The sequence below is a fragment of the Sinocyclocheilus anshuiensis genome, unplaced genomic scaffold (assembly GCF_001515605.1).
Source record: "Sinocyclocheilus anshuiensis isolate Anshui unplaced genomic scaffold, SAMN03320099.WGS_v1.1 scaffold438, whole genome shotgun sequence".
NCBI lineage: Eukaryota > Metazoa > Chordata > Actinopteri > Cypriniformes > Cyprinidae > Sinocyclocheilus > Sinocyclocheilus anshuiensis.
The window spans coordinates 1,944,431-1,956,510 of NW_015546118.1; the positions used below are offsets into that span (position 1 = coordinate 1,944,431).

At 37.4% G+C, this 12,080-nt stretch overlaps 1 protein-coding gene across 4 annotated transcripts in view; it reads left to right on the forward strand.

Moving 5' to 3' along the window:
- The first annotated feature begins 978 nt into the window (after positions 1 to 978).
- Positions 979 to 12,080, forward strand: part of LOC107700942 (GTPase-activating Rap/Ran-GAP domain-like protein 3) — a 65,902-nt gene continuing 54,800 nt past the window's right edge. For 3 of the 4 annotated variants that reach the window (XM_016502818.1, XM_016502819.1, XM_016502822.1), the window contains exon 1: positions 979 to 1,079. In XM_016502818.1, coding sequence (XP_016358304.1) covers positions 979 to 1,079 — 101 coding nt within the window. Of the gene's footprint in view, positions 1,080 to 9,668; positions 9,938 to 12,080 lie in introns of those variants that run through there. The other variant, XM_016502821.1, reaches the window with a different exon arrangement.

Sequence of the window (12,080 nt, forward strand, 5' to 3'; positions counted from 1 at the left end):
TTTATTTTGCTGTGTTACTGTAACTATGAAAGATTATGTGATTGCACAGTATTTGTATTTAGCATCACTTTTTTTCCTGCAATCTGTGACCCAATCAGAACAGACATGCCAGCCATTTTTGGGTTCTGATCCATTAGAGAACATTTGCTCTATTTGGCTATTAGTCTTTTGTGAATCCTTATGGCTTGTGCTTGTGCTTGTGCTTGTGCTTGTGTTTGTGCATGTGTATCTTATTATTGTAATGTTCACACACACACACATTTGTTTCACACTTACTGTAGGTATCAGTGTCTGCCTGCTGTTATAAACTTATGTGTGATGGCTTGAGGATTGGCTCCCTGAGTAAATTCTTTAGAATAGAGTGTAGTCTATGACACAATAGCTATAGATAAAGAAATTAATTCATTCAAGAAAAACAGCGTCTTATCAATAATTAGGCTATATTGTTCTCGCCGGAAAAAAATGTTCGCCACCAGAAAAATTACAGCGCAAATGAATGCTCGTTCATTTAAGAGAGTCGCCGCCCCACAAAAATTCATGTCTTTTCTTCCATTCTTCTGGGTAGACATTAGGACCGCGCAGACTCAACGGCTGGAGCGATATATTACTCCAGTATACGTGCCCTAAACAACGGGGAACGGGGGGTCGACCCGGAGATTATCCAGCCGACGACTTTTTGCACTTCTGAGCCAAAGGAACCGGTGTGAATGGAGTTTACGAATCCCTTCTTTAACACAAAGCACATTTTGTCCACTTAAATCATACCTTCTCTGGCTGCAGAAAGCGTGTGGTTCACTTTTTTGCTTTTCCAGTGGAGGAGGACCCACTGTTGATCTTATATACCACTCTCTCTTTGTGCGCCCTCCCGGTTCTCCATTCGCCAGACGCGGAGCAGAGCCGCATCACCATCATTATCAGCGCTCGCGCTGCCTCTGTGTCTCTGCAGTCGGGACCCGCGTGCCCTGCTATCCCACCACCATGAATTCGGATATTAACGTGTACTTGGGGCAAGAGAAATCGGGGATCATGCGAAAGAGAGCGCTGTTACTCAGGAAAGGCTGCAGCTTCGAAATAACGAGGTGAGTTGATATAAGGGGAAGGGGGTTTTTGTGGGGAGTGGGCATTTTCATAATACCGCATCATCCGTTTACCGGATGGTTGGGTTGTAAATGATCACAGCAGTGTTTATGGCATCTGAGATAAACATGTTTTACTCAAGTGTGTGGGTTTGGACGAGCTTTCAGAGGGATTTGGCATGGACCAGCAGCATATTAAAGGGTCTTAAGGCTGTCGCTAGGGATCTCCGAGTCAACATAGCTTTATTGGCATGATTGTCAGCATATATTGCCAGAGCATATTCAGCACTCAAAGTATTGAAATGGGCAGAAAATAGAATGAAATAGAAAATACACAATACAGATAATACAGAAAATAAACTATATATATAGTCTTAGAGGAATCTAAAGTGAGTCCTAGTCCATCAAGCACTGAGACATCAGCCTCCAACAGCAATAACTCATTTTTTCCATCGGGATTCCCTGTGAACAGTTGAGAGGGGATCCAGGTTTTCTGCAAAACAGGAGGTGTACTCAGACAGCTATATGTTATTATTGACAATGGTTCCTTCCTATAAATGCGTACCTCAAGTATCGACCCGTTGTTCTCATATTTGCAAGAAGATTGTGTTTTCAGTGTCCCATTTCTCTCAGTGAAAGTGTAAGGATATAATGACAGCAGTGTTAAAGCTCATGCTCAGTAATGGTAGTGCATCAGTGTCAGACACACCAACACAAACAAAGGTGGTTTAGTACATGAGCTGTAGTGTGTCTGTGTGTCAGAGTACATAGAAAGAGAGGGAGCAAGATAGAGGTCACACCCCATTTTGGCCTATCGCCTATGTTGGGACCATCATGGTGTAGACTGCAGTGTTATGCTGAGACAAATCTTTATGCACAGTACATTATGTAAGCATATTTCTACTGAATCTTAGGTAATTTTGAAATGAGAAGCCCTGTATGTACAGTAACCTAATGAAAGACTGTCAATCTGTGCTGTAGTGGTGGAGATTTTTCAGAGAACCTTAATGCAGGTTACTTAACTATACCAGTAGATGGCAACAAGCGCATGACTTTACAAGTAAATCATTGAATCATTCAAGCCAAACAGATTACTTCATGTCACTGATTCATTCAGGAACAAAACAAGTGACTACCTTTTGAATAAGTCATTGAATCATTTACTGAACTGAGTTGTTTAACAACACTGATTCATTCATGAACTAAACAAGTGACTGGCTGCATCTGAATATGCATACTTCACTGGGTATTGTATGCATACTTCATACTTCACTGGGTATTGTAGTACCCAGATGACCTACTACGTCCATTCTGAAATACACCATGAGAAAGGATTTGTATAAGTTGACGCCGAGAGGTTACATGACTGACATGACGAATGTAGTACATCCAGATTACATTCATACTAAACACATTCATACTATATAGAACACACTTTTTTAACAGTTACAAAGTACTTATTCAAAAGTAATTACTCAGAGGGTATGTGATTTCAGACGCAGCCACTCAAATTATCTCATTATTAACTTGAACCATTACTGCATAAAAGCAGTATCACACAAGCAAGAGTGCTGTTGGTCTGAATATCACCACAGCTGTGATTATTTGAAGCACTCAACGGTAATTATACAGAAACATGAAGTCTGTGTGACCAAAAATGGCTTAATATCTTTGATGGGCTCCATGGAATGTACATTATTTCAACAAAAGTTCCACAAATCCTTTCCCATATAAACCACAAATTACACACTTCCCAAACAAGCAACAAATTACTCCTGCGGACAGACTTATTGTGCTCAGACAAGGGCATTGATGAGGAAGAGAATGCATCAGCCTCTAACGATGTGTAGGTGTGAGGCCCACAGCTTTCATTTCATTCCTCCGTAATGTTTTATCATGAAGACATTTTTCTCAAGTGGCAGAGGATAACTTGATCATTGAGTTGTTTTGAAGGCCACACACAAACACACATGCACAGTATTGTATGTCTATTTACATAGAAGGTCTGATGAAATGCTGTGAAATTGTCAAAGGCTGTTTACGAAACGTTGCTCTCCATTATAGAGTTCTAGTGCTATGTCTGTAACAGCTGTTCTATTTTGCTTATTTGCTTCCTTTTTTTCCTTCTGTAGTGAACTCTCTTCTTTAATTACAATGTCCTTCTTTCTCTCTTTCTTACTTACAAGGTCCTCTCTGTGCTCTTTCATGCACCATTTATTTTGCTCTCTCTTATCTACTTTCTTTTGTAGCCTCTCTGTCAGGAATTAGTTGTAAACGCCTCTAAAGGGTACTTTAATTTCCTTCACATTATAAATCATTCAACACTCAAAGATACCTGTTGTTTATTCTTGTCTTTTTCAGTCTTTCAAAAAAGACTATAGTTAAACAAAATATAATATTATAAAAAAAATTAAAGTGTAAGAAAATCAATGATAGTATCAACTCCAGATTCCCACTTACTATTATTAAATAATAATGAAATATATTTAATAACAACAGATAATCAAATACCATATTTCAAAGCAGACACACTGTAAAATATACAATAATAGATCCCAATAATGTGAGCATACAGAGAGTATAGCAGAGCGTTATATAGCCATTTTTTCCTTTTAACTAGAGGAAATGAGCATGAATGTATTCTTGTGGTTTTGACAGTTGGTTTTGTGTTACCTGCTTCCTTTGTATCGTCGCCATGAAAAGGCAGCAATAATAGTGGACTGCCCACATTCTCCACAGGAAAATACTTCAAAGGATCACTGTTAAAATAGTTAAACACAAACCTCCACAGGCACAAATACACCTTATACGTAACTTTAACAAAAATTTGTACAAAATAAAATTATATACTTAATAATGTATTATATTATATTAATGGTAACATTAAATAATTTATCAGATATAGATACCGTAGATAGAAAGATAGATATGAATAATTATAATGTTTAATAATAATTTCTTTATAAATAAAGTTTATTTAATTTTTTATTTATAAATGCAATGCATTTCTAAATAAAAAAGTGTTTGTGCATGTGGAGGTTTGTGTTTAACTTTTGTGTTGGTGTATAATTTCTAAAATCCTGAATGTCAGAAAATCTGAAGAAAAAAAATACAAAGAATAATCATATAATAAATGTAAGATTTATGCAAAATGTATGCCTTGTTTTTTTGTTTTGCCTGTGCTTCTGAATTTTAGCATTTATTGCTAATAAATCTAATTCTGAATCTAAAGTTTTTTCTAAACAAGTTATCAAGCACTAGCCTGCCTCCCCCCTGCATACTGTAGTTATTTCTCTGATAGCGAGAATGATGAACTTAGAAATTAGAGTGAGAAAGTTCATGGCACCGTTTAGAGTGTTAGGGTGGAGATGACACTTCGTGACTCATACTCCGTGACGAGTGTGAATGTGTTTATGCTGAGCAGCTGAACACAAACTCATCCAGTAACCTGAGCATGTGCCTGTATAGTATCTCACGAATCTCATTTTAATCATTTGCATTGTGCCTGCGAAGAGACTATCAGAGAGAAGAATGAACCGTTTTTGCTATTTTCAGCCATCTTTCTCTTCTTCTTCTTTCTGTTTCTCTCTTTGGCTTGTGTGCAGTTAGCCCTGCAGTTTGTACCAATCTGATAATACTAGCACTACAGCTAACACTAATCACTCTCAGCTGTGCGGTCTGCATGTGCACGAGCACAACCTCTTAATTTGCAGAGAAAAATAGACGGAAATCAAGCGGAGGAATAAAAGAAAGAGTCCCGCTCTGATTACAGCCCTATGTAAACTTTCATTCCACGCCCACATATGCTTCCATTTAAGGTTTAAAGACGCATACCTACATATTAGTGTTTTTCACTCCAGGAAGACTCACTAGGAAAGTCTCTCTTCCCTTTATAGCAACCCTGGAACGCACCCAGTGTAGGATGGATGGAGCTTTTTGGAGTTTAGCCTTTGGCCAGACCACTGTTTAAAATACTGGTGGTTGCTCTCCACCACAAGGGCGTTCACACTGGGTGTGTGTAGCGTAAATTTGGTGGTGTGGGTTGCATAGATTTGTGTTAGGATGGCAAGGGATCTTTGAATTGGTTAACACTGGTTAAGATTTTCTATTAAAAAAAAAAGAGTAAAAGGTATAAAAATGGTAGTTACTGGATGACTGGAGCAAAATGGCATACTTCCCACTGACATGGTGTTATATGTAAATAGGCTTATTTCATTTGACTGAACAGAGATGTAAATGAAATATTTTTCACACAAGTAAAGATAATGACCCTTTCTGTTATTATATTCATATATTATTTAACAACAAACTGATGTTTGTCTATGTGCTTACTGTAATGTAATTGCTGTATTGCTGTTTTCTAATAAAAAAACTCAGAATATTACAATGCTGATATCTTATAGCGAGGCCAGGGGTGCTCAGTCCTGCTTCTAAAGATCTACTGATCTGTAGAGTTTGCATCCAACCCTGATCAAACACACCTGAACCAGAGTATCAAGGTTATGGGGTACATTCAAAAATACAGATAGGTGTGTTACAGCAGAACTGGAACTGAACTCTGCATGAAGGTAGACCTGCTTGAGCTTTTCTGAGCTAGGCTATATGATGTTTTTACATCTTGCCCCACCTGGTGGTTAGTGACCACCAGTTGTAAGAGTTTATAAGTAATATAGCAACGTTTTGATATTATATAAACAAATAATTAATATAGTCACATGATCTTTTAAAAATATTCAGATACATAGTTTTAAAGCTCTGCTAACGGAGTAATTCAGTATTTGCAGTTTTAGACACAGAGTATACAAGTTTTTATTTTTGTTGGGAAAACTTGATTTATTGTACATTTACAATAATTATTTACAATAATTAATTTAACCATTAAGCAAAAAGTGACTGAGTGTGATGGGCATTGATAGATTGGCTTTTATAGCATTTCTTTAAAACAAATAAAAATAAAGTGTACTAAGTGTAGCTGCTTTAATTGTTCTACAATATTTTCTGGAAGTCTTATGTATGCCCTAGTAAAACAAAATGCCATAATTTATTTAAAATACATTTATTTCATACTAAGTATACTTCAAATCCATTAACATATTTATTGGCATATTACGTAAGACTTAGTGATATCGAATTATAATTTAACTTTGTTTGGAGTATTTCATTATTGCACAATGCACATTTCTTAATATTATGCCTAAAATGTTTTAATATAACTATTAATATAAGGATTGTATGGTCTCTCTGTAATATCAATCTTTAAATGCAAGATATTTAAGGTGTATCTAAAGTATACTTGCACTAGTTCCACTTTAGCACAATCAGATATACTTCAGTATATCTTTAGTTGGACCTCAGCACTACTTTCACACAATTAAAGTGCATTAAGTACAAAATTAGTTGTTCCAATTTAGCAGACTTAAGTATACCAGTTTAGTATACCAAAGGTACAATTGCAGGGTATTTTTATTTAGCACATAAATATGTAAATGTCATTGTAGTATACTTAGCACAAAATAGATGTATTTCAAATACATTTTTGTATATTTTTTTCACTAGGGTGTACAATTCTATTCCTTTTTAATTTATTGGCTGGTCACTCACAATACATCTGAGCTTGCTGCTGTTGGATCAGTTATCTCCTTGACTGTTATGAATTGAATTATATGCTTTTTTAAATGCAACTAATTAAAGGACATTTGTAGATCTGTATCTGGTTCTGCAGTAGACAAAAGTCCCCACTAGAGGACACTGCGGTTAAATAAATGAAACACATTGGACTTTAAGATGAAGGAACCAGGTAACAAATTTTGGTCGCCATGATTTTGCCAAGTAAGACATGTTCCTGGATCAACATCTTTTGATGATCCTGGATCAACATTATTGTCCAAAAATATAGGCTTAACCCTACCCCTAAACCTAACCTTACCCATAATTTATTCCTAAAATCAGAGGGAAATGATAGCTGATTAACAAAGGTGTAGAAGCACCTAACACTGATTTTAAGCCTAAAACAGAAATTTCCTGAAAAGTTATATCTCAATTCTGATTGGTTGATTGGAATGTTGTTCCAGGATCAACAAGGATGTTGATCCAGGTACCATATGACACCCGTTGAGGCGCAATACCAATGGTAATAGGAAGTTTTGCTGTTGAGCTGCCAATCGATTCAGCCTGTAGTATTTCCTAAAGGGCATGGAACGTAGGTTTAATATGGTTAGCGTTACATTTTGCTCATCCAACGGCATTCTTATTCTTACGTTCTACATATATATAAATAAACAGCCTGAAGAAAAAATTAGAGACATTGCATTTGGTAATCACACTGATCATCAGAATGCATTAGTAATATGTATGTATGTATGAATGTATCATGTATGTATGAATTTATTTATTTATGCATGCATGCATGCTTTGGTACATTTTTTTTCCTTAGGTAGAGTTTAGCCCTAACCTCTATCCTCAGTCTGATCTGCTTTAAATGCCAGAAGCTCACAGTCTAGACTCTGCAAATGCCGCCCTGTCAGACACACACCATGAGGAACTGACCCCACTCTTTATCACAATCAAAGGATTTAGCCTTTGTGCCACAGCTGGCCAGAGTCAGATGTGTGTATTTAGATGCGTGTGCATGTTTGTCAGAATCGTGATTTGTCAGATCATCTACATCCAGGTTTGAATGGGCAAAGGTTGATGTCCTGTCTGGTCAGAATTGCTCTTTTCTTGTCCTTGTATTTTACAGATCTGACAGGCCTAATCTCTGTTCTGTGTTCAATTATTAAATTCTTCTGTTTCATTGGAAGTCGTAATGGCTACTGTCTCAAACTCTCATGAGATTTTAACAAAAACAAAAGTCAGTCTTAATACAGCTTTAACACATTATTTAAAGGGGTTATATGATGCTGCTAAAAAGAACATTAGTTTGTGTATTTGGTGTAATGAAATGTGTTTATGCGGTTTAAGGTTCAAAAAACACATTATTTTCCACATACTGTATATTATTGTTTCTCCTCTATGCCCCGCCTTTCTGAAACGCGTCGATTTTTACAAAGCTCATCGGTCTGAAAAGCTATCCAGTTGATTGGCTGATTGGCCAGCTATCCAGTGCGTTGTGATTGGCCGAATACCTCAAGCGTGTAATGGAAATGTTACGCCCCTTACCATACTGTGATGCCCTGTGTCCCGGCCCGACAAGACAAAAACAATAAAACCCATTACAAACGAGGCATTTGTTGCATCCAGTGGGGACATCATTACGGATTATAATGACTTATACTGGCTTTTTACACGTTGATTCGACGAAGGAGCGTCCGGCGGGCTTGCGGCAACCACATGTGACGACCCCAGGCTGGACTCCGCTTCGTCCACGGTGAAAGCCGATCCGGCGATCCACAGCGCGAAGTTGATGTATTTCCTCAGCGACCAGCACGGATCAGCTCCAGGCATGACGTAGCGGATATCTTCCTCTTTTGGAAGGCCAACCAAAATAGTTTCGCTTTCACAACAAAACACAGCGCCTTCACGACATGGATACTACAGCGAGAATAAAAGTTACGCCTTCTTTCTTTGCGTGAACATTTGGGCTGCATTATGCAAATCTTCCCACATCGTGACGTAGACATGTGGGGGCGTGTTAGAACGAGCCATTTTAGGTAGGTGTGGTTGACTCTTAACTTTTATAAAATATATCTCTTTGGATTTGAGACTTTAGTCTTTGCAACTTTACAGATCTTCTTTATGCACCAAGAGCTTGTAACACTCCAAAGAGAAAGGAAAAATTGAAATCGCATCATATGACCCCTTTAATGTTTACAGTGTAAGTTAGCATATTGTTTAAACTAAAATTTACAGATATCATCCTTATTGATACAGTATTTCTAAATGTTGCCACATAACATATCATGACAAATATAATAATTAAAAAAAAAATACTCTAAAGACACATGTATGCATGTATAATCATAAAATTAGCATATTATCGTACATTTGCATGTTTGCATTTGCATTGTTTTCTTTCGCCAAAAAAAGGGTCTCAATCAATTTGAATGCATTGATGATACTTTGATTGTACTTTGTACAAACAGAAAATTTCAACACAAGTAATGATATATTATTATAAAAATCAGCCTATAAGCAAATCCATTTTAAGCTGAATAGTCAGTATTTTTATTACTGATGCCATTATTCCTGCTTTTTTCACCCCAAAATAAAAATCATTTAACCAGTTTCTATGCAAACCAGAATCTAGCAAATGTTTGGAATACTCAATACGGAATGGAGCAAAAGTGTTTTTGTTGATAGTGCAAAATGCTGATCTTGTATAGCATGATGTCAGTGATAAAGGCTGATCTATGTGGGAAAAGATCATGCTGTGCTTAAGTCTGTACTTGGCAAGCAAACACACAATATGTTCATGTGATTTTGAGCCCACTCGATCTTTGCTCTCCGAGGTATGTGCGAGTGAGAGCAGAGGATCAGTGGTGTGGCATTACAGGATTTCCTATCAACACATTTCTAGTTCTCAGGTGCACAGACAACAAATACTCCAACAAATAGCACAGCTCACATAGTAATATTCTCCCAGGCAGTTATTCTTTCGGCCTACACTTATGAAGAAAATCTTCTGATGGTCCACGACATGCATGATGGGAGTGGTGAAAGGGTTTCAGTCGACTCGAGAGGATCCTGTTGATGAGCATTGAGGATTTTAAGAATTTTTCTCTCTTTTTCTCTGTTGTAATGAGGACTGACATCTTTACCTTTGCAAGGATTTCAACTTTGCCATTTTGAGCTTTTTTTCCGCAACCCCCAGAAGACGTCAGGGACTTGCCCATGATCTGCTTAAAGTATCAGAACACTGATAGGTAAGGTTTTATTGGCGGGAAAAATAATAATATCTACCTACAATTTGTATAAACATTATTTAAATTGCTAACAGCCAAGCACACAAAAAATGCATGTAATTTGCTGATTGTATTCATTTTAAATAGGATGAACCCATTCAATGTTTCTTCTTTTACTTTGGCTGAACATAAGTGTGTAGATCTAATGTTTGCATGTTACCAGATGCATAAACTAGCTGAAGCCAAGCAAGTCTTATATGTGTGTATGAAAACACAAATATAGATTCAATTTGTATGCATATAGAAATTCCGTTTCAGAAAGTTTATTTGTATGGCCTGTACTTGGATCGGTTCTGTGTACTTGTTACAAATCAAGACAAAGAATCAGGGATCAGAATCTAGCTGTGCTCTCCCATTCATCTGATATTTTTGGAGGGACCTGAGATTAGTAACGGGCTTGTCAAACCAGTCTTCTGCATGTTGTTGATACAAAACATTTGAACTGAGGCAAAATATCTTTTGGTTTATCAAAAGGGTTGTGTTTTACAAAAAAAGGAATTGCCAAGGGTCTTGCAGTAGCACATATGATATCTGATGAGGCACAGTAAAAAATATTGGCCAGAAGCTTTGCTGTTGAGCTAATATTGCTTCAAGCAGTGAGGGGAAATATCTGTCCTATGTTATTGTGCGATCACATCTGGGCTGATATTCCACACTCATTCTTATGCAATATTGCTTACTTTAATAAAGCATGCTACATGTGGTGGCCATTGAGGCTAAACACGGAAGCGATCAGTACAGTGCCTGTAAGACTTATATGTAAATCTCCTCTTTGCATGTGAAATTTTGCATTATACTCACAAGTTACACTCACATTGATGTCAATAACAACAACAGCCTCTTTGCAAAGTCTGAAACACTGAGGTTTCTAACGTTTCATTCTTTAGAAAGTAAGTTTCGGGCCAAATTTCTGAATAGCGAATAGGCATTGTTGATGTGTAAATGTAGGCAGGCATGTGTGCGCATTTGTTCAATTCAGACGTCAGAAAGTTGTGGAACTAAGTGCCATTTTCCCCATTTGCTATCAAAAAATTAACATTTAAATTCTAAAAGGCTGTTTTTAGAGTCTTAAAAGTACGATTCCCAATTATATGAGCCTATTTAAAGGTTTTAATAAAGCATTCTAACTAAACATGAATAATGTGTTTCCATGTTGATGTTCGTGCATGTATAATCCTACACTTTACTGGAGATTGATTTGTACTTCAGCTTGCTCACACGACCCCCTCTTCCACACACAAACACATTGATCTGCTTCAGTATTCCATCGCTTCACTCTTCCTGACCACGTATGCAAAGCGTAGCTCTTTAACAATGACACAATTACGCACACACAGTCCTTGTGTGCTATTCATCTGCTGCTTTTCTCCCTGCAATCATGTGCTAAATTTGACAAACACTAGCTGTTTCTGATGTGACTACCTTGCACCTGTCTTTTTTTTAGTCATCAGCATCTGTGTTCTGTGTCTGCTACTTTAGTCGAAAAATGTCATTATGGTTTTAACTGTTTTGTAATATTCCTCTGTTATTTGTATGTGTGTATTGTTGTGAAGTGTGTGTGTGGACCTGTATATGATTACAACACCTGTAATTTGAACTCTTATGTTGACAATGAGGTGCTCAACCGCACATTTCATTTGGTGCTATAATACCCACAAGCCTCAAGACAAAAGAGTTTAGGTTACAAACACACACACACACACCTGAACACAACCCCTTCAGCACAAAAACACAGCACGAATGCTTGGCTTGATTTTATGTACAAATCTACTTGTACATGGCTTGATTTCCCCTGTTCTTCAGTTTCCAGGCAATAGTTGTGCAGGTGTACAACCCAGTCAACAATTTGATCTCACAATGATGTCACCATGAGCTCACACGATTCTCATGGTGTGGTCACAATGTGTGTGTCAGTGAGCTAAAAGTGTAACCACACAGCGCACTCACTGTGTGCTCATACTATGCTCCCAATGTGAGGTCACTGCACACTCACTGTGTGCTCATACTGTGGTCACAATGTGAGGTCACTGCACACTCACTGTGTGCTCATACTATGGTCAGTGTGAGGTCACAGCACACTCACTGTGTGCTCATACTATGGTCA